The 23353-nt window shown below is 39.7% G+C and overlaps 3 protein-coding genes across 3 annotated transcripts; 2 read left to right on the forward strand and 1 right to left on the reverse strand.

Moving 5' to 3' along the window:
* Positions 1 to 530: 530 nt before the first annotated feature.
* LOC111223211 (lactase-like protein) lies at positions 531 to 6819 on the reverse strand. Its single transcript, XM_022747275.1, has 13 exons — positions 6693 to 6819; positions 6331 to 6491; positions 5341 to 5428; positions 4626 to 4735; positions 4398 to 4526; positions 4216 to 4311; positions 3335 to 3389; positions 3070 to 3231; positions 2614 to 2888; positions 2213 to 2339; positions 1918 to 2117; positions 1766 to 1829; positions 531 to 646 (listed from the first exon to the last, which is right to left on the reverse strand). Exons 1-13 carry the CDS (start codon positions 6817 to 6819, stop codon positions 531 to 533), a joined length of 1710 nt encoding a protein of 569 aa, XP_022602996.1.
* A 2896-nt stretch (positions 6820 to 9715) lies between these two features.
* Positions 9716 to 14478, forward strand: LOC111223230 (gamma-crystallin N-A-like). The gene is made up of 6 exons (XM_022747299.1): positions 9716 to 9759; positions 10247 to 10295; positions 11882 to 12003; positions 12326 to 12461; positions 13442 to 13581; positions 14346 to 14478. Exons 1-6 carry the CDS (start codon positions 9716 to 9718, stop codon positions 14476 to 14478), a joined length of 624 nt encoding a protein of 207 aa, XP_022603020.1.
* A 2721-nt stretch (positions 14479 to 17199) lies between these two features.
* Positions 17200 to 21967, forward strand: tm6sf1 (transmembrane 6 superfamily member 1). The gene is made up of 10 exons (XM_022747287.1): positions 17200 to 17499; positions 17659 to 17762; positions 18098 to 18195; positions 18282 to 18385; positions 18665 to 18747; positions 18984 to 19102; positions 19615 to 19719; positions 19804 to 19896; positions 19990 to 20109; positions 21323 to 21967. Exons 1-10 carry the CDS (start codon positions 17408 to 17410, stop codon positions 21512 to 21514), a joined length of 1110 nt encoding a protein of 369 aa, XP_022603008.1. The 5' UTR covers positions 17200 to 17407; the 3' UTR covers positions 21515 to 21967.
* Positions 21968 to 23353: the final 1386 nt, after the last annotated feature.

Genomic DNA, 23353 nt, shown 5'->3' on the forward strand with positions numbered 1-23353 from the left:
TAAAACGTTTCTGTGAATGAAGAGCAAACCCTTGTCACACAATGACGACTCACCATCCTAGTCTTAAAAATGTGTATTTGTATTTAATTGAAGTTTAATGATCCACAGAGAGTACAACACTTTATCTCCATCATTCTTGTTTCTTTATTTTACAACTTCTTGACAATAAACCAACTCCTCTCTGCAGTTAGGTTGAGTAGCCTATAAAACTTAGCTACATCAAAAACCACACAAGACCAGTTTGTTATAAAATAAAAATAATTATAATAATCATATACCAAGCTTGAATTGATTCTTCCAGAGTCATGACACGTTCTGTCTGTTTTAATTTTATAATAACAACCTGAAAAAAGAGTCTGTTTATTCCAAACAGAGCAGCAGAACAGTTAAATCAACAAAATGCTCTTGACAGGGTGAAGTTTTACAGCAGCGGAGTCACTCTCAGATTCATGTCTTCAGCTTCGAGGCTACTGACGTCTCATAAAGACAGATGATGTCACTATATATGTGTGTGTGTGTATGTGTGTTTCTCAGAGGCGTCCACGCAGCAGGAACATGAGGAAGACTGCACTGAGGAGGATGCAGAGCGTGCACACGGTGGGAACCACAATCTCTGTTACCATCTCCATGTGGCCTATCAGTGGATCTGAAACATGAATGCAACTGTAAGTAAATGTGTATTAATGCCTCCATTCACCTTAAATCACAAGAAAGGGCTCCCATGGACCCAAGGCTGGATCACCAACTGGGCAAAGTGGGCAACTGCCCAGTGGTCCGAGATCCCATGAAGCCCCAAGAGCCCCAGGTTCAATCCTTATAATGTGGGTCTACATAATTTGATTAACAGATTTGCCCCACTTTAGTACAGTATGAGCTATGACGGGCCCTCCATCCTCCAGTCTTAAGGAGGGTCTCTGTGTGAAAATCAAGTTTTAAGACCTTCATTTTGTTAAGTTTTTGTTGAGCTCATTTTAATTGCATTTAATTGCTTCAATTTTTTCTGTGTCAAGAAATTAATACAGAGTAAACCTACAGAAAGGTCATTCCATGTTATTCCATCATAGGAGAACTGTAAAGCTGCATCCAACTATTTCAATTATCTGATAAATATTTTCTTTAATAATCACTTAATTGTTCAGTGTACAAAAAGTCAGAGAATATCAAAAATCATTAATCCCAGAAGTTTAAGTTTACATATTCTATCTCTTTTTGTCACTATTTCACCCTGTTTGAGTAACACTTGTGCAAATGTACAGTGAGGAGCTGTTTAAGAAAGAGCTGAGCCTTTATAAGACTGAAACTCTGTATTTGTGAGCTGTTATTTTTTTTTTAAATTCACATCTTCAGCAGGAACCAATGAGGTTGGGGTTGAGAGCCCTGGCAGAGGAGGGAAGCATTAAGAGACAGACTCAAACATATATGTTGGTTTTGGTCTTTTCATGAAATATATGGACAGGAAGGAAAAATTGAAGCCTTATCGTTTACAGTACAGTAGTTGAGTGAAGGTGGAAACCCTGTTGGGAGAATCGTGTTAATCTCACACAGCACCGTTTCAGCTCTTATACCTAAACTTCATCATGCACTGGCCAAGCCTTTTGCATTCCTGCATGTTCCTGATTTCCCTGGGACTTTCTTCTAGCTGGAGGGGCAAAACAAAGAAAAAGCCCGTTAGAGAGCAGAATAACAAGCTTGAGACAGAATTTTCCTTTGTTTGGCCCCGCCTAGCTTCTCACAGCCTACACTTTTAATGCTTTATTGTACTAACCTGCAGCCAGGAGCTGGTTACTGGAGGAGCAGGTCTCCACAGCTTTCCTCTTCCAACTCTCCACCTGTAAAAGATCCGACAATATCTCACAGTTAAACATCATATTCTCCAGAGGGATTTTTAACGTGGAGTGTGTTGTTCTTGGAGTTTACCTCTCTCTGGTTGGGGAAACCATTAGAGCTGATGATGCGTTTATAGAACTGGACTGAGGCCTTCGGGTAGCGTGGTTTGTTCTTGTTCCTGAAGTCCACATAGTAGAGGCCGAACCTCTCAGAGTATCCTTCATCCCACTCAAAGTTGTCGAGGAGAGACCAGGCTGTGTAGCCCTTCACGTTTACCCCGTCCTTGATTGCTGTAAAATGGACCAAGGAAGAAAAAACAGCATAAACCAGACAGTGAAATCTTTCTTTTGTGGCATCGTCTGTGTTTAGCCAATTGTTGTTTCACCTTTGAGCATTTCGTTGATGTAGTCTTTGAAGTACTGCATTCTCCAGTCATCACAGAGGTCGGTGCAGAGCATTTTCTCTGACACGCCGTTTTCTGTCACGTAGATCATGGGGTTTCCATACTGAGTCTATTAGAGAGATGTCGTATTACATTCAAATGAGAAGGAATACACACTGATGTGTTCATATCATTATGTGCTTAGATTTACCTATACAAATGTTATTTTTCAATAAATAGTCACACACCGTAACTCCCTCTAACAATGTAAATTGTAATTTTACGTTTCTGTTTGAATGTGAATTAAACAAATGTCATAAAAAAGGTTCATTAGGGAGCTTTAGAGGTGTTGGGATAGTGCCTGGTCTTGTGTGGTTTGGTTTACTCAGATCTGTGTTTTGTACCTTGACAAAGTTCAACAAGCGTCGGAAGCCCCAGGGAACAGAATAGAGCCATTCAGAGCCAGGATCAGGCCACTGCGGGTCAACCAGCTCAGCGAGGTCACGATCTGCGAAGTAGCTATCTCCGAGGCCTGATGGGTAATTCTTCTGGGTGATGTAGCGAGTAGTGAAATGGCCGAGGCCCAGGAAGTCGCAGGTTCCCTTGATGTAGCTCTTTTCCTGAGGCGAGAAGACGGGCAGCCGTGAAGCTCCCAGGCCCTGCTGGCCACTCTTCCTGCCTACAGGTGGAAGTTCAAAACAATTTGTATTGAAACTAAAGCACCAGAAGACAAGGTGCATATGAATGGCAGATTCAAGATGTAATGTAGTTGTTTCTTATACCCATAATGCAGTGGTGAGCAGGTGAGGTGTTTGAAGTAATATCATATAAACAGTTGTACATATGTGACCATGACGTACCGATGTAGTCTTTCATAACCTGGGGATAGTCTCCGTTGAAGATGGGAGTAGCAAACCAGCCCATGTAGAACTGGATGTATCTCTCTGCTGCTTCAATGTCCCTCTGGTTGGTGATGTCCACCGGTTCACCCCAGTCAGCTGTTAGCGAGATCCCAACTAGGCCTGGACACACACACACAAGATTATTGTCCAGCATGACAGAAATTTATCTTTGACTTTCGACACACAAAAAATAAATAAATAAACAATAACATTTCATTTTTACCTTTTTGTTTGCTTCGCCACTGCATGTCGTACGTGTGCCAAACCTTAGCATGTGCCTGTTATGAAGACGGAGAGGAAGTGTCACCTTAATGTCCTTTTTTTTATTTATTTATTTTTTAGTGTAGTTTGATATTTTAGATGCCACAAGTGGGTATTATATTGCAAGAGAAGAAACAAATGAAACATGCTGTTAGTCGATATTTTGCAGATTCATTAATTTTTCCACTTGGTGGAGGATAAATAAAAAACTTAAGTAAAAACTTTATTTGGGCGCCATTAGGATTCTCCCAAAACACGTCCATCTTAATCATGTCATCGTAATATTTAATCCTTCCTTGTTGATGTGTTTGATTGAAAGAGTTGTCAGTGAAAGATTAATTTAATCATGCTAAAAAAAAGAAATTATTATCACAAGCTCTCTTCAAGTTGGTTGTTTTGTCAAATCAACACGAATATTGAATATTCAGTGATGTAAGGGAAAACGTTCACATTTAAAAGGATGGAAGCAACAAATTTTGGCATTTTTGTTTGATGAACGATTTAAATGAAAAATCAATTTATCAAATTCATACGTAGCAAATCAAAACATTAAAAAAAGAAGTGGTACACAATGACAGTCCATCACACTGTAACACTCAAGGTCAGACATACAGTCATTTTTCAGTCCATTGGGTAAAACCTTTGTCCAGGAGATGACCAGCCAGTACTCTTATCTAAAGCTCCACCACAGATACTGAAATGGTGAGATTGTTTTGTCAAAATAAAAACAGGCCTGTCTACTAATCCTGTTATCTAATCCTAATACCTGTTGCTGATGTCGTCTGTCATTTGGTGACAGAATAAAACCGACCTGGACAAAAACCTTCATCTCTCCAGTCTTACTTTGATGATATGGTGAGCAGCTTTGTAAGCTCCTGTTCCCTTCAGCTTCAGCCCGGGCGCATGTTCCCCTGTTTCATATCCCTCCACAGCAATCGACTGAAAACACAAGACAACACTGTCTGATATAAAAACACAAACGCTACAGAACTGTGAACGCACCCTATCTCTTCAGCCTGACTCACCCAGGGGTTGTTGAATGTGATCCAGTACCTCACTCTGTTCCCAAATCTTTCAAAGCACAAGTTGGCAAAGTCGTTGAAGTAGTTCACCATGCTGATGTTCTGCCAGCCGCCGTATTTCTCCTGTAACACCTGAACAGGTGGAGTGTAAAACTGTATCAGTATCCACACAGTTCCTTCCAATCAGCAAACAGAAATATAAAACAAAGGTTCGGTGAGTTCAGTGCTCACCTGAGGTAAATCCCAGTGATACAGAGTAACAACAGGTGTGATCTTATTTTCCAGCAGGATGTTAATCAGGTCGTTGTAATATTTGATTCCTTTCTCATTGATGTGTTCACCTGAGAGAGTCGCCAGTGAAAGATGGAATTAATATCAATATTCATCTAATTAGATAAAGCTTAATTACCGCAGGAGCAACAAATGCTCATTATCCATCATTTCTCAGTGTGTAAATTATTTGTTTTATAAAATGTCCTTAACGATAATGAAAAATGCTGATCACAAGATGACTTCAGATTAGGGCTGCACGATATGCAAATAAATCATATTGCCATTATTTTGGCAGATAAACATGTTCCTTTACATCTGGAGAATATGATTTGTAGGCCAGGGCGTCTCTGTAGCACCACAACGCTTATGGTGCCAACAATGCACAACAGTGTTGTGACACATTTTACCTTTATCAAAAAATTGCAGCTCCTGCAATTTGGATATTGCACTTGGCCATATTGCGACTTTGATTATGTTTCGATTAATTGTGCAACCCTACTTCAGATTATTTTTTTTTATTTTTTTTAGTTAATTATTTATTTAATAGGGACGATGCAATTTAACACACTTCTAGGAGAATAACCAGCAACAATTAAGAAAACATACTAAACCACATTTACCACACTAAAATACTGTAAAATAAATAAATAAATAAGATGAGGTATTTGCTTACTTTTCAGTCCACTTGGTAAAATCCTTGGCCAGGAGATGGAGAAACGATAATGATTCAGCTTCATGTCTTTCATCAAGGTGATGTCATCCTTTAAAACAAACAACAGGAAATATTTTTCAAACCATTGCAAGACAAAACTGAAAAAGAGTCGTATCTGAGCTCTGGTTTTCAAACCAGTTAGTTTGTTTGCCCGTCTGGCTATAGCAGTAAATCTCATCTAACAACAGTTTGCTGTTCAATTGAAAGGAAAACTGTTCGTACCAAGCAGCAGTTGATTATATTTTGGTGACAGTGAGAAGCCTTCACTTTAACATCTTAAACTCAACACACAGTCTCATGCTGTGCAGCCAAACATTGTTCAAACCCACAAAACTCCACTTTAACAGAATAGTTCAACATTTTGAGGAACAAGCTATCTGCAAGAGTTAGATGAGAAGATCATCACCGCTCTTACGTTTGTGTATTAAGTCTGGAGCTGGAGCCAGGAGGTTATTAGCTTAGCTTAGCTTAGTATAAAGACTGGAATAAAAAAAAACCTGCCTACCATCACATCTAAAGCTCTCTGAATAACACTTTTTCTATCTCAATTGGCTAGCTGTTTGAAACTAGGATGAACATCTCCTGGCTATGGCTTAATGTTTTCTATACTACGTTGGCCCTGAGAGCTCAATGCACTGCAACTTAAGAAAACCCATGCAAAAAGACAAAACACAAGCAAAGTCATGAAACATCTTCAGCAATTTGACAAGACATTTGCTGCACATACTCTAAACACAACCAAAGGCAGAAGCGCGCTTTGCTTTGTGACTTTTGACGTTAAAACCATTAAACAACAAGTGCTTCTCAACTGGGTTCATCACTTTTTAGTGTCCCCTGTGAACACCTCAAAAACCTTGGGTGTGTAGCAGTAACATTAAGCATCAGTGGAGGTTTACACTCTCCAGTGCCTTCTCCTGTTTGGAGAGTAGCTGCATTTATTCTGCATGTCACCTTGAATTTGTAGTATCCCTCACACGAGGAGTCTCCCGTATCATTTGAGAATATTTTCCCTTTTTTGTGGGCGAACGTATCCCAGATGCTCATTCCTTTGCCGTCTATGTTCCAAGCCCCTTCAGTCTGATAGGCAGAGCTGCCAGCTCCCCAGGAGAAACCTGCAGGGCAACACAGAGTAGACGATCAGACCACTGGTTGACAAAATTGTCTCTCCAAAAGGTCAGTTTAGTAGCTTTTCTGCCGGAGCTTTCCATCATATTCATCATCATCTTTCATTAGATTATTCTATCATCTGCTGTTTCCAAGGACAAGAACATCCACAATTTGTGAACTATTTTGCGTTGAATTGTGTGTACTACCAGTTGGGAAGGTGCCGTAGTAGAAGGATGTTTTCTCATTCTTTGTCCAGTCAAAGTCCTCACTGGCTGAAACACACAGCACCAGTGCAAGCACATGGCACGTCCTCAGGATGCACTGCTGCAGCATCATGATCTTTGGCAAGGAGCTCACTGTCTTCAGTTACACCTGCAGAGAAATTGTTTGGCCAGATTTGAGCAGTGATTTCACATCATTACAGCAACATGTAGGGAAATGAAACCCATCAAAACAGCTGCAAGGCTGCATCTCCCGTCAGTCCATCATGAGCTAAGATAAGCTGAGCACAGATCCCAGAATGTACAGACATGTTAAAGTAAAGCAAGGATTCAGAAACTCACGCTCAGGTGTCAGGTGTCCACAGGTTTTCAGTAAAACCATCCTAACTCAAACCTCTGGATCATTTGTTAAATATCGACTGAAAAAACATCCAGTCATCGTCAGACCTCGTGGGTATAAAGGAAGAATCTAGTTTCATTTCAGCCAGCTGTAAGACACACTGACACAAAACGCTATCAGAGACAGAAAGTAAGCCAGCTTGTCCAGCACAGTCAGGATGAGAGACATTTCAAGCTGCTTTATCTCTTTAGTGGTGTAAAATACAACCAAGATTAAAAAAAATTAAAGCGGATAAAAATTGTAAAGTTGCCTCTGAGTCCTCCTGCGGAAACCTGTGCTGTTTGTCTCCCTACATCTGTCCCTTTGCTCAGTCTCTGTCTCAGCCCCAGCCGCCTCACTCAGAACCACATATAGATGTCTGACCTGCTGCATTTGTCTCTGCTGGAAACTGCTCCAAAATGCAAGAAACGTCCCCAAGCTTCTGGATGTGGTTAATGCCCGCCGGTGTCACCGACTGGTTCACTGCCAAAGTTACAGAAACAAAACCGGGTGAAGCATCCAGGACATTTTCTGCTATTCATCAGCCCACATGCAGCAAACCCCCCCCCACCCCACCCCACACACACACACACACACACAGACATGTACACACACACACACGCGCGCGCGCGCTGAATACCTCTCCATTTGAAGTCAGTGAAGTGTGAGCGTGAATTTGCTGGGGTAAACAGATCTTTTGGAAAAAGGAGGGATTTTGACACAGTAAGCAAAGTTAATGTTAACGAGCCTGACCCATGAGCAGCTTGGTCTCATAACACTGCGACTAACACGGCTTTATACTGTAAAACAGAACAGACATCAGTGAAGGTGCAGTTATGTGTTTGAGTGAGTTTATTGTGAAAGACAAGTAGAAATTAAAAGATGAACCATTCTTGAAACAAGTGCATCACTCTTTAGAGTGTACTCTCACTCTGTCCTGTATTTGTGACAGCCTTCACATATGAAATAACAGGAACACCTGTGCAGTATAACATAATGCAAAACAATACCCCTGCAGATATATTAGATTCAGATTCAGACATTTTACTATCCCAAGTGGGAGTCTTGATTTTCAGTCAGGGGTACAGATTTAAAAAACAGGCAAAAACAACACAAGTGTAACAATATACACAATACAATAAAGTACACAACACTGTAAAACACCAAACACAATAAACACTATAACACTATGAAGCAATTTAGCCTACATGTGCAAATTCAGCAGGGTTATTGCACACGGGATAAAAGGAGTTCCTGGTCCTATTGCACCTGAACTGGGGAACTCTGAATCTATGACCATCATGTATACATTATACATACATATATATATATATATATATATATATGTATGTATGTATATATATTTACAACCTTTGTGACGCTTAAAATGTAAATTTATTGTAAGTAAATAAGCAGTTTTGAAGCCTTAGTTTGATTGTATTGGAAACTGTTTGTCTTTCTGTCCCAAAGAGCAGACAAAATAATAATAATAATAATAATAATAATAATAATAATAATAATAAAGATAATAATAAAGATTTTGTTTGACTAAATGGTTATTAAAAAATTATGAAAAAATATTGTCTCTACAACTCCTATGGTTTGTACTCAGTACTTTAGCTGTAACGATGAGTCAATTAATCGTTTCAATCAACAGAAAATTAATTGGCTGCCATTTTGATAATTGATCACTTAAAACACACAACCAGGATAACATCATGATGACATCACATCATAGGAACATCATTATACATAAAGTACAATACAATACTACTTTTATTGAAAACTTTTTTTTAGGATTTAGACCAGGCGACCAGTCTGAGACTCCCCTGTCTGTATGAATAAAATCTTGGCTTGTACGTGCGATATGTAAATAATGTCCACATCACGTCACCAAGACTTAAATCTAAACCAGACTGTTGAACCATCAGGTTCCCGGTTCTACAAACGTGCACCGGTGGAACAGTAAGACTAAATCTGTACGTTCAGGTTCATAGAGGTGACGCAGCAACATGTTTCCACAGGAGAAGCACCCACTGTGAGTGCAGCTCCCCTCAGGGTCATGACCTCTTCAGTGAATACAGTGTGCTGGAGCTGGCCCTCCTGCACAAAGCATGAATACAACCATTAACATAAGGTGCATTGTTTACACAGCACTGTGGTAAAAAAAAAAAAAAAAAAAATGCTGAATTGTTCAAAGCCAAAACTGTTGGCACTGCACTCTCTGCTACATGTTAGTGTGCAGTTTGTGTGTGTGTGTGTGTTTGTACAGAAACTGAAATCTCTGCTTGTTGTGTTTGTCTGTTTGTATGCACACATCAACTTCAATTGCTCTGTATGTGTGTGTGTGTGTGTGTGTGTGTGTGTGTGTGTGTGTGTGTGTGTGTGTGTATGTGTGTGTTTGTATGTTTTTTTTGTGCTCTGCATGCAGTTGCAGTGTTTGCAGCAGCTGATGTGTAAGTGCTGTGGACAGAGAAGACAACATGAGCGTGGCTGTGTGTGTTTAGCATATCAATGAAGTTCAGGGCCCCGACGACTGGTGCAGAACCACTCTGAGCTTTCTAGTACCTGTGGGCTCACCTCAACTCGCCGTATTTAAGGGGCTTTCTTGTGGCCTCGCAGAGCTGACATGAACATCTTTACTAAGGTCCCAGGATTAGCCCAACAAACCAGGTATGTTCAGAGTGCCGTGCACCAGCCGGGCTCACAGAGTCAGACCCCCCGCTCAGAGGTGCCAAGGTGGGTGGGCCCTTGGCTCCACATCCCACCTCCTGCTGGTTCTCATGCTCTGCTCTCTGTGACGCCTCCATTACCAGTTTCCCAAAATCACCTGGAAGAGTGATGATGGTTGTAGGAGACATGCACACATACAGCTTAGGTGCAAGATGATGGTTTTCAATTCGAAAGACTAAAGCACGACAGTACTACTAAATCAGTGTCGGTCCTAATCTCGTACAGTTGGGCACATTAAAACTTTAAACTATTTTATCTAGAAGGACAAAAGTAATGAAATTCTCAGAGGCCAGGGTCTTTGATTTCACTTGCACAAGTTTAAAATCTCAGCACAGTTTGTTTCTGAAGTTTCTTTGTGATTGTTTTATCTTTTGTTTTGATGACTTTGGGGTTTGATTACTCATTAAGAATGCTTCTATATCTACAGCAAGCTGGGGTCTGTGCTCCAACGTGCCTTCTACGGGTCCAGTGGGAGGGTGAGTCAAATAATCATGTAGAGTTATTTTATTGAAGCGAACTTGTAAGGATGGGTTACGTCATTTAAAGTGACTAGAGTTACACATTTTGACTGGTTCTGTGGTGCAGAATTGTGAGTAGAGTTGTAGTGAATAGTTGATTAATGGAAAAAATCAATCTAAAGAAAATCAATTAGCATTATTGTTTGTTTCAGTCAAACATTTGCTGGTTTCAGCTTCGCAAATGTGAGTTTTTACTGCAAACAAGCCAACAGGTCGTCTGTGCAGCAGGTTAATATGACCCAAAGTTATGCTTTGTTGTTAGACGACATCTGTTGACATCTGTCGGTACAGTCCAGGTGTTTGATATTGTAACCATGACAACCAATGTCCGGTAGGGGCGTTGTTCAGGTTGGCGGACTAGGATTACTTGATATGATTATAGTCAGATTAATCGATAGAGAAAATAATCATTAGGTGCAAGTTTATTTATATAGCCTGTCACCTGTCCCAGGTGAACCTGACGGGTCTGGACGCTTCGTAGAATAAAGGTTTAATCATTTGAAATGAAAAGACTGTGAGAATAAGGCACAGGCTGAGAACAAGTCAAATTATCCTTTAAAGTAAAATCAATAAAATTTGTGAAGTTAATGTTTTAGGTTTAAGGTTTAAAGATTTTAAAGGGTCTGCTCACCCAGAACACAGAGGCTATACAGTATTTCACCCTCATCTCTACTCTGTCTCTCCATTCATGTTGTTTTGATTTTGAGTAATCTGTCTGCTTCCAGCTCAGTACATAGGTGTGAATAGACTGTAGTTTATGGTGTAAACAGAGCTAAAAAAAAACAGAAACAATAGCCCAGTGAATCCACAGATCTCATTTTTGTTGATACTTCTTTCTACTAAACAAATTATTTCAGATGAAAATCTGAGCTGAAAAAGACACATTCTGTTTTTAAAATGTAATTTCTTAACAGTAAACTGAGTCTTTCCATTTTTAAAAAAATCTTTTAATTAATTTGACAGTTTGAGGAAGAAACACTGGTCATTTCGCTATTAAGTCTACATTTGTCTTAAAGGAAATATATGAGAGAATCAGGTGAGACTGGTATTACTCGTGTCTGTGTGTTTAGTGTGAAGCTGATGGAGGCGATCCGCTTAGCTTAGTTTAAAAAAATACACCTGCTGACACCTCTAAAGCTCACGGCTCAGCATGATGCGTCTTGGTTGTTTAGCCTGGTAACAAACAGCCCAAGTTTCCAGTCAAGTCACTATCTCTGTCTGTTGTTCACAAAGATTTATACTCAGCATGTTACTCCCTTTAAAATCAGATATTTTGAGTTCTTTATGTGTTGATTTACATAAACATCTGGAAGCTTTGTCATCAGTTACTAACTTCCTACATTGCATGTCATATTTTTGTCAAAGATGTCAGATTTATCCTTAATCTGGATAAAACCTGAATCTACTGCATAAATATTGTGGAGGGAAAGACTACAATAAATGTAACATTTATAAAATGCTCTCACACTTTGAGTACCTGAGTGTTGAAGTTTGCCTGATTCAGCAGTAAAATCACAGCAGGTTCTTTACCTCTCTGCCCTCAGGTGACCCTTTTCGAGCAGAGGAACTTCGCCGGCCGACGGCTGGACCTGAGTTCTGACTGTGCCAGGCTCAGTGACAAGAACTTCCCAGAGAGATGTAACTCTGTGCAGGTGGAGAGCGGAGCGTAAGTCTATATCACCACCTAAAGCAGGAGACAGGTCACTACAACACACACTGCTGTCCAAAAGAGAAAGACTATGAGTCACCAAAATGAACTGCATGGAAATCAGCTTATAATTAATTCTACTCAAAGACAAAACAGGTCTTACTGGAAATGCTGATTTCAGATCTGCAGGGTCAGTAAATAAAATTAACTTTTGGATTTGACAGCAAGATTGCTCAGCGCTGGCAAATTTTTTCTGTTAGTATTTTTTTTCCCTGTTGCTGTTTGTATCTTTGACTCTCGTCTCACCTTCTTCTTCTTCTTCTTCTCCGCTCTCTTAAAGATGGGTCGCTTATGAGCATGAGAACTTCCGGGGCCGTCAGTACCTGTGGGACATGTCCGACCGGGGAGAGTACAACTGCTACGACAAGTGGTGTGCTCAGGTGGACCACATCTCCTCTGTCCGCTCTGTCAAACAGGTGAAACACAAACCTCCCAAAAACACACAAAATACATACAGTCACTAAAGGTGCAGACAAACTCTCTGTTACTCTACAGACCTGCACTGAGAATGTGTGCAGTCACAGCTGCTGCATCAGTGGCAGTAACATAAATGGATAATGCTTTACATCCCTCAAATTAGTGTTGTTAATGTAGGAGTCCATACTGTATGTGACGTATCAATAGAACATGTATTGGGTTCCTCTATGTTAGTGACACAACAAAATTGTTTGCTCCTAATGTCTTGTCCTCTACAAGACATTAGGAGCAAACAATTTTGTGTTCAAAAACTCTAAGTTAAGTTTTAATATAGTTTTTTATTATTCTTGTAAAAACAAAACATCAGGCTGTGTCAGAGAGGAATGTTTTGCCTTTATAGTTAAAGCTACAGTTTTCAACAGTACTTATATCAATATAATATAATATATAGAGTGTACCTTATTTAGTGGAGGTAACATTTTTGTGTAACTTAGTCCTAGGTTCCCCCTTTTTTATTACCCCCTCATTCCCTGTCCAACTTTCTTTTCACCTATAGGTGCCCAGTAAGTATTTCATTGATACCCCGAATGTACAAAAACTTAAATTTGCAGGTTGTAATCTGAAGTGGTACCAAATTATTTGAATTGTCACAAAAGTGACTAAAGTGAAAAATAAAAATGATATGATGCTGTATTTGTGCCGAAAAAAATCCCATGCATTAAAGATAGAACTTATTTTAGTTATATAACAAATAAATAATATAAAACAAAATACCACAACGATGTTAGACTTAACTAGAGAAATAACTGAAAAATAAATATTCCAAACGTGTTGGCCTAAAATCAGTTTTATATCATCAGAAAGCTGCTGTTTAGCTCTGCAGTCTCTAATCTGGTAAAACAATAGTAACATATCCAACATATCCAATAACACACACACACTCACTGCCAGTCTTTCTGTGTATTTCTGATGCTTTCAGGACAACAACCCTGCCAAAGCTCAGCTGTTCGAGCGAGCCGGTTTCTCCGGTAAGAAGATGGAGATCCAGGACGACATCCCCAACCTGATGAGCCGTTACAGCCTCAACAGAGTCGCCTCCATCCGCGTCCTCGGAGGAGCGTAAGTGCAACATGTCACCAGAGAAACATTATTTTTGTATTGTTGGCTGTTTGTCAGTGTTTTTATCACCTGTACTTTCTATACTTCATTCCTACGGGTGGCTGTAAGAGTAAACTCTCTATTGATACCACTCTCTGATGAAGCATCATTTATGTTTTAGAAACTGTTTGCTTCAGTAATTTATAATAAAACATTAACTAATGCTTTATAGATCAATTAAAAACCATTGTAACTTATCCACAAACAGTTATGGGTTGCCAGGTTGTGAAAAAACCCACTGGCAGAGATTTCTGTCAGTTTATTATAATGTTAGAATCCAGTTATAACAGGTTATGTGTCTGCAGTTAGTCAGTCAATAATAAAAGTTTTACAGTAATCTACAGTTGTTTATAAGTGGATTTTGCTCCAGATGTTCTGTCCCAGGGGGCAGGTGGTCTAATGGGTGATGGAGCAGTAAATTAAAGAGCTAAAAAGACAAACCAGGACTTTCTAGGTCAAAACTTAAACTTTCAAGTCTCATTCTTGTGACTTCAGTCTGACTTGAGAAAAAAGTCTCACGAATACAAGATTCCATGATTCAGACCAAGTAAGTAACGTTTTCATAAACATTTGTTTTTGTTGATACCGTCACTGCATGTTAGGATTCTTTAGAACAGCCACAGTCACACACTGTTTAATCATATTTAAAGTCAACATGAACACTTTTACGTGAACTGCAGATTAAAGGACTCATTCTACGTGTGTGTGTGTGTGTGTGTGTGTAGGTGGGTGGTGTATCAGGAGCCAAACTACAGAGGACCTCATTACATCCTGGAGAAGCGTGATTATAACAACTTCTCTGACTGGGGCAGTCAGAACAACACCGTGGGTTCCATGCGCAGAGTCCGCTTCAACTAAACACGACCACAACCGCCCCTGAGCTACCAACTGCTGTCAACATGGCAATCCCATTGTCACACAAACACACAAGAGAAAACCTGTCAGCTTTACACACACACACACAAAAACTTATTTTTAGTAATAAACTGTTAAAAGACAAAATGTGTTTTGGGTTATTTATTTCATTACTTTTAATTTTGTGAAACTATTTTGATTCTTTCACTCACTGAAATGTTAAATATTCTGGAAGCAGCACACAGCCTGTGTCCAGAAACAGAGCCTTAAAGCTCAGCTGTTCGAGCGAGCGGGTTTCTTTGGTAAGAAGATAGAAATCCAACTTCTTTTCGCTCCAATCAGAAAAGAGGCTCAGAGCCTCCTCTCGTCTTATTGGCTCACCGAGCTGTTGTTAGTAGAGCTCCAGAGAGAAGCCTGAGAGAGGAGATGTGAAACTACACTGAGACTGTTTTTGGTTCTTAAAACCACAAATATATCTTCTAATGGATCAACACATCAAATAAAACACAGGAAAAGCTTAGGTTGGCACAGTTGGTTAAAATTAATCAAAAACACGGCTAAAGACAAAGAATCTGCTAAATAACAAGACATCTAAAATATTTTTATTTAGATTTATGTATCAATGAATTGAACAACATGCGAGTACAATTATGTACAATATGGAAACAAAATGCATGATTGAATACTAGAGGACAGACAAATTTACCGAAAGAAGGGGAAAAAAATAAATAGAATAAGGGAGTTTCTTCAATTGTGAGGTAGAAAGAAACTACAAAGCACAAAACAAACAGGGTTATTAACAAAATCTACAAAAGCCAAGAATGACTGGTTTAAAAGAAGCTGTTCGCAAACTGCCTCTGATTGGAAACTTCCCTTTGCTGGGGCTTCAGAGGCCTTGAAATGAGGGGTGTCCACATACTTTTGGACAAATAGTGCAGCTTGTGTCCACACTTGCTCGTTGCTAGTTGGTGAAGCAGAATGTGTTGTTGTTAGCTGGCTTTGTGTTGACTGCTGCTCCGGAGAGGCTGAAATGACATTTGTGAGAAATAAACGAACTGTTTAAATAATAATTCATAACTGTTATATATTTGGTCTCCACCAGCTCCTAGGGAAATCTTGTGGATTTGCATTTTACCCACAGAGTTTTGAGACAAACTTTCTGCCAGTCTGAACTAAAATCGATTTGTGATTACATCTCGTCCTAGAGAAACTCCCCGGTGGGAAGCACCTGTTAGGAAAGAATACTAAGAGATGTCTGTTTGGGAGATCAATCACTTAGACATACAATGCATTTAGAAAGATGTTTTTTACATTTTCTTTATCATTCTTATATTGAAATTGTTTAATTAATTCATCAATGTACAATGCTAGTTAGCAGCTTGCTAATGCTAATGGGTAATGGGTAAGGCGGCCCACAGTGGGCCAGCCAGCAGGCTAGTCAAGTCAATTTTTATTTGTATAGTTTATTTGTTCCCTTTATAATATTATTATATTATTTACAGAGACCCACCAATTCCCACCAAGAGCAAGCGCTAGGCAACAGTGGCAAGGAAAAACTTCCTTTTAAGAGGCAGAAACCTGGAGCAGAATAGGACTCAGGGTGGGCGGCCATCTGCCACAGATATGCATGCATAATGTGAGATATGTGTATGAGTATGAGGGAACATGAGTGTGTGTGTGTGTGTGTGTGTGTGTGTGTGTGTGTGTATGTGTGTGTGTGTGTGTGTGTGTGTGTGTGTGTGTGTGTGTGTGTGTGTGTGTGTGTGTGTGTGTGTGTGTGTGTGTGTGTGTGTGTGATCGAAAATAAATGAATTCTAAAATGTGCGACTTTGGCTCTAATGCAGACGTCCCTCTCTGTAGTCACCACTCTGGTCTGGAGCAATGTCCCGCCCAAAGCACCATCTGATTGGTTACACATCACAAGTAATAGCCTCTCACACTGAAGGCTCCGTGTACACAGACAGCCACAGACTAGAGCAACTCCGGTTAGCGAGAAAATCTGTGTGTCTATAGTAAAGCCCCTTTTCCATTGGTCAAAAACCCGCTCAGACCCGCTTAGGTCGGGCTTTCCCGGGTCAAAAGACGGGGCTCCGGCTCTTATCGGCATTGTTGTAAACGCAACACCCGGGTCCTTTGTCTTTTGAATCTTTGAAGTGAAATTTGTGTTGTATGGCTCAATAAAATGTGTTTGATATTCACCACTTCTTCATCACTGTTTGTAGAGCAAGCGTTTGGGCAGAAGTGTCCAGTGTGTGTGTGTGTGTGTGTGTGTGTGTGTGCGTGTGCGTGCGCGCGCGCGCGCGCGAGCGACAGTAGGTGGGAGGCTGAGAGGTGGTGAGTGAGCGAGGGAGTGGAAGCGAGGAAGAACATGACAGAGCATGCTCTCTGGAGCGGAGTTTCTACTGTAAGCGTTGTTTACTTTGCCAGACACACTGTGATTTCTTTTTCACTTTCTTTTAAAAATATGACTCGCAAACTAAACATCAAAGTTTACTCTTCGAGAACACCCGGGTCCTTTGTCTTTTGAATCGTTGAAGTGAAATTTGTGTTGTATGGCTCAATAAAATGTGTTTGATATTCACCACTTCTTCATCACTGTAGAGCAAGCGTTTGGGCAGAAGTGTCAAATGTGTGTGTGAGTGTGTGTGTGTGTGTGTGAGTGTGTGTGTGTGCATGTGAGCGCGCGTGTGTTAGGTGGGAGGCTGAGAGGTGGTGAGTGAGAGAGGGAGTGGAAGCGAGGAAGAACAAGACAGAGCATGCTCTCTGGAGCGGAGTTTCAACTGTAAGCGTTGTTTACATTGCCATGTGTTGTGATTTCTTTTTCACTTTCTTTTAAAAATATGACTCGCGGACTAAACATCAAAGTTTTTTGGGTCTGAATTATTTTTAAATTCTCAATTCTCGGAGATTAATCGCTCAATCCTGCTCCACAATGAGCGCGTCTGCAGGGACGGGGGTGTTTGTGCTGTCTCTGATGTCCATCCCCATCTGCTACTTGTTCAATTCCTTCATTTACAACAACAGGTGAGTGAGAATAGGTCTGCATTTTTTCAATTTTTGAATGTTTTCTTTAATTTCTCTGCTGATAGAAAAAACAAACCACCAATGGAGTAGTAACTAGAATCATTTGAAAACTATTGATCAGATTTTAAAAGAATATAATTTTTTTTACATTGCATTTAGTGCTGAAGCTTTCTTCTTTGCTGGATGTACAACAGTCCTTATCCTGGCCCTTTCAGCCCGTTTTATGATCAAGAAGAAGGCTCCAGCAGATCCTCTTTTCTATGGTATGAACTCTCAAATGTTTCTTGTTGTGACCAAAGCATTTTTAATATTTGTAGTATTTATACCAAGTCATGAGCTAGGAATCATGAGGTTCTGTGTAGCTTTTGAATCAAAATAGAGATGTCTGCATATCTGTGGCCTTTAGAAGTTATTCTGAGTGTGTGTTGTTTTATGGATAAATTCTTGTGAGATTAAATATTAAAAGGTGATACACAGCACATTATGTTTGCATGGTGTCCACTTCAGGTAGAAATGTGTAATTCCAGGTTTAGGAGCCAGTAAGCTCCAATTTGTCACACCATTGAAATCAGTTAAATGCATTCATCTGTCTGTGCAGTGTATGCAGTGTATGCATTCTTCAGTGTGGTGAATCTGATCATTGGGCTGGAGCAGGACAACATCATTGATGGATTTGTGACATTTTACCTCAAAGAGGCAAGTGTTGTGCTGGGATTCCTGTTTGTGAGTGACCTGTATGTTTCTCCACACATTCTTACTGATAAATCTACCCTGTGTTTCAGGCAGATCCGCATATTAATACAGCACATGGCCACATGATCTCCTATTGGGATGGCTGTGTGCACTATCTTGTATATCTGCTCATGATTGCTGCGATTACATGGGGGTAAGTGCTGCATTTTTCACAAGGTTATTTACTACACCTCTATCACTAAATCAAGTAAAATATGTCCCACGTTTTCCTTTATTTCTAATAAGTAAATTTCCCCATATTCATGCTTCACCATATCTATGAGTATACTATATATACACAATCTATCTATCTATCTATCTATCTATCTATCTATCTATCTATCTATCTATCTATCTATCTATCTGTGTGAGTCTTTGGAAGTATAATGTGTTCATCTGGCTTTGAAATAGCAGTGTTACGTGGTTTGCACAGGGACAGTTACCGAGCCATTGGACTGTACTGGGTGGGATCTTTTCTCATGCGTGCCATAGTCTACATTCTTGGGAATGCTGTGGGTAAGTACACTAAAAATAATGGGATGCTTTTAGATGGCTAGTGTAGGGTAGGATAGATGGCTAGTGTAACTCCCTGCACGTACTTCCCATGAAAATATAACAACGGTCCAACCTTTGCTCTTTTTTGTATATTAGAAATGAAACAGAAGCACATTTTTTGTAAATACTGCTACGTTTAGTGGCTTGCTCTGTGTCTTTCCCACACTGAGATATAATCTTGTTATGTCTTTTCCCAGGGAAATATGGGACCCATGTTGGTCCTCTGTTCCTCCTCCACATGCTGTATATCTCAGTGTCTGTCTGGGCCTGTTTCCGCATCTTCAGCCAGCCCTCAGCACAGGATATTCAGTTGACAGTAAGTCAGGATTAAAACTTGCAGTTATGGTAATAAATAATAGGATATTAAAGAATCCCATACATAGATTTTAATGGACTGTTATATATGAGAAAATCCAGTGTTCACAACAGTTTTGAAATATGAGACATCACAATTTGACCATCTTTTTCTAACCCTAACGTTGCAATAGGCTAATTAAACATTAAATTCAAGCAAACACATGTGGGAATTATACTGCACAGGAAGTCTAGACAGAAACTACCACAGAGTATGTCTAGGACAGCCAGGTTCAGCCATTCGCACCATTCTTAGAGCTGTTTAAGTAAGCAAGGAATGGGTGCTAAGAACTTCATTTTTTCAATTTGTGCTCATAAACTGAAGTTTCCATGTGTCTGATAGCGACCATTTCAATCATCCACCTTTGAAAAACATGGTAGTGATTTCCAGTCCATTGCAGTGCATACATTCCATCACTGATGCCATTTGTCATTTGTCATTTGGACAAAACAATGTTGCTTTCTCTCTGTCAGAGTATCCAGGAGGCTGAAAGAAAGAGTTTACTCCACAGACCTCTGGACCTTCTGTTCATTATTTACCTCATCCCTGCTTTGGCTTTCTGTGTCTTCAGAGGCCTGGTAAGAAACCCTCAGGCAATCAGCTGCCCAGTGTACACAGTTTCTTTATGTGACTCTTTACTTCAGACTGTCTGTGTATTTTAGGTCGCTCTGGACTGTTCCAGCAAATGGTGTCAAGACTACACCCAACGGTATGAGCCTTACCTGAAAGACCCTTCAGCCTATCCTAAAGTTCAGGTAACCATAGTAACGTTAAGCTTGCCAAAACTTCATCATAACACTGTAACCACACAAATCTCTGAAGCAGTGAACTGTATCCATGTTTGTCAGATGCTGGTGAGCATGCTGTACTCTGGCCCATACTACATCATTGCTCTCTATGGGCTGTTGGTCCCAGGATGTGAGTGGATGCCAGACCTGACACTTGTACACTCGGGAGCACTGGCCCAGGTCCGTACAGCTGGTTATTCCTATTCCTATCTATCTTTTTTTTAGGTATTTGGGGTGATTACACCTCTGCTTGGGTTGAAGTTAGACAGAGCTCCGCTATGTCCATACCCATAGTGTCTTCAGTACATCAGTGATGAGGGAAAGTACTTGTGTGTGTGGACCACAGGTATTTAGGACTTTTAAAGCCCCCAGACTTTGGAGCACTTTGCTGATTGAGATTAGCCACAAACATTTTAAACCGAATATTGCATTAAGTGTTTGTTTAGTGTATTCTTTTATCTGTAAAATCATTGTCACTGTATCGTTGACTCATTATTATACTTTTCTATGGTGTAACATAGCTTCCCTAAAAGTGGATCTATGTCCATTTTAACTGAATCTCCTCACATTTGAACTTGTGGTGGTTTTCATCTTTTACAGTCACACAAAGATCTTCAGTATGGATGAGCTCTATGCAAAATACTTTCTTTTCCCACATGACATCATCGATTCAGGTAGATGTCACGTAGATAAGGTCGACACTAGGCATCTGGCCAAGTCTATGCTGCTCCCCAACTTTCTCCTCTATGTAGGGAGATTGGTCTCTGTTTAGGTGATTCTTCCTTGCAGTCAAGCACCAGTAGCTCTGCATGAACAGATACGGTCTGAATCAGTGGCATATACACTATCTGTTTACACCTAAAGATGGAAACTCTGAAGAGTGGTGGGAGCAGCTAGTGTGCCAATCACATCTCACACAAAGCAGCCATTGTGTTTGAGCTGCAGGCCGGCGCATCACTCATCGGCGAGATAAGGGCAGAAGCTGACTTCAGACCAGGAGGAATGGTGGTATTCACTTAAATGTCAGCTGTTCATCCAGGCTATAAATAGGACAGCTGAGGCTCCGAGAGCCATGGTTGCTATGAGACACGTCATGTGTCTCTTTTTGGTGACTTTCTATGAAAAGGTAACTGGCAGGTGTCTGTTAGGATGAAAAATATTTGAGGATGAGTGGCAATACCAGAATTTGTAAAAATTGTACATAATAAAAGAGAATTTTTTTTGACTTGGATATCAGTTAGACATAATCATCATTTAGTTGTTGTTACGTCATATCAAGATATCAAAAATATGTTAAACCTTTATGAGTAAGTGGTGTAAGAAAACAATGTTCTTGTTAATGTTAATATATGTTAATTTTTCATCATTTTTCTCTCTCTGCTTTACTTCAAAGGCTCAGTTCTCTCATATCGGTGCATCCCTTCACACACGGACGCCATTTTCCTACAGAGTGCCTGCTGACAGCCAGCCTGTCTTCTTGCTGGTCAATGTCCTGTACACTCTGGTGCCTCAGTTTCTGTGCTACCGCTGCTGCTTCAGGCCTGCATTCTTTTGTCGGCCAACGCCAGAGAAGAAAAGTGAATGATACAGAGTGTCAGGGACAGAGAGAGTGCCAGGGATGTCAAACATGCCTGAATAAAAGGGTGAAGAACTTGCAAAGTACTACTGTTTATTAGCAGTTACTATTTTTGGAGAAGGAGCTGCCACCTTTAACCTTAATGAGGGCTAAATGTGGGTATTGAAAACATGACAAAATACTCTAGTGTCAACCGAGTTTGTGTCATCTGGTGTTTATGCTCCACTGCTTATTTTGAAAATGTGAAACATAAATTTTAAAAGAATAAAGTGTGTTTGTGTATTTATAGGACCAGCAAGCACAAGAGGGCACACGGTGTCACAAATAATAGACTTTTGTATGGGATTCAGACCACTTGACAATACTTATTGTTCTTCTATTTTTGGTAAGTTTTTTTGATTACAAAAACTGCTTTGTTGTTGACACTGAGGTGTCTGTGCGGTGCCTTTTAGACAGTGGTTTGGCAAATAAAGAAATCATTCATGTGTCTGTATTTCATAATATGCAGTATTATTTACACAATAGATATTCAACCATTTACAGTCTGTCATGTTTATATTACAAATTCCAGAGTACTAGTCTCACTAAAAAATATGTGATAATTTTTCATGCAGTTCCCACAGGTTTTTTTACATTCTCAAAGGAGTTTTAACTAAAATGCAAGTTAGATTTCCGGGAAAACTTAAAGAAGCTGTACATGTTAGGTAGATTTGTCTCAATGGTATTTGTGTGAACAAATTGACAATAAGTGAGTAAATGTGTAATCTGTAAATTTAAAACACCTTCCACAAATACAGAAAATACATTTGTAAACTCACAAAAATATCTTGCAAATATTAATTAATTAATACATTTAATTAATTTACAGAAAAATTAAATGAAAAGCATCTGTGAATATGTTCCAAACATTTACAACTTTCAAACAGATATTTGTGAATCAATTTTCCATTTGTGAAGCAAAAAAAGGATTTGTGGATCTCAAGTCTACGCTTGTGGATTTGTATTTTACACACGAGTTTTGAGACAAACTTTCCGCCAGTCTGAACGAAAATCGACTTGCGTCACTCGGCCACATTCGGGAAAACACTAGGCCTCATTCACCAAGTACTTTCTTAAATTCTTTCTTAAGGTGTTCTTAAGAGAGTTCTTAAGAAAAGGTCAGATTCATGAACGTGTTCTTAAACTGCAGAATTGTGCGCATCTATGTTCTTAGATTGATGAATGCCAATCTCCTCGTAAATTGAAAGTGTGTGCCAGTTGGCCCCAATTAGCATAGATAAACGCCCGAAAATGCCCTTAAAGGTATGACACTGAAGACCATAATGCTTTGTAAAATAACAAAAGTTATTAAAAAATGTTTTTCCATAAATGACAAAAATAGTATTGTAATTCAAATAATATAATAGGCCTATAATATAACTGTAGAACCGAAGAAAACGCAATAACAAATTATTTTGTTCAAACATGTCAGCACTCAAATGTGCATAAGAGTGCTCTTGAGTGTGCGTAGATTCTGTTCTTACCTAAGAACAAGTCCCAACTAAGAAAACATTGGTGAATGTCAGAATATTCGTCAAAAGTGCGTAGGTGGGTTTTAAGAAGGAATTTCTTCCTAAGAATGGTTTCTCTACTGTCTCTGATGAGGCCCATTGAGCGCCTGTTGACGACGCCATTTCCGATTTTCAAAGTAAGAAGTAAGACCTGGTTAAGGTCTTTGATAGAATAGCTGTTGGTGTTGATATTTGTTTTGTTACGAAATTACGTATTGCAATTTTATTGTTCATTGTTAATGTGGAAGCTAAGCTAACGTTAACCAAAGATATTCTATAAGAAGACAACGCATTACAG

This window comes from Seriola dumerili, unplaced genomic scaffold (assembly GCF_002260705.1).
Source record: "Seriola dumerili isolate Sdu_G_001 unplaced genomic scaffold, Sdu_1.0 BDQW01000011.1, whole genome shotgun sequence".
NCBI lineage: Eukaryota > Metazoa > Chordata > Actinopteri > Carangiformes > Carangidae > Seriola > Seriola dumerili.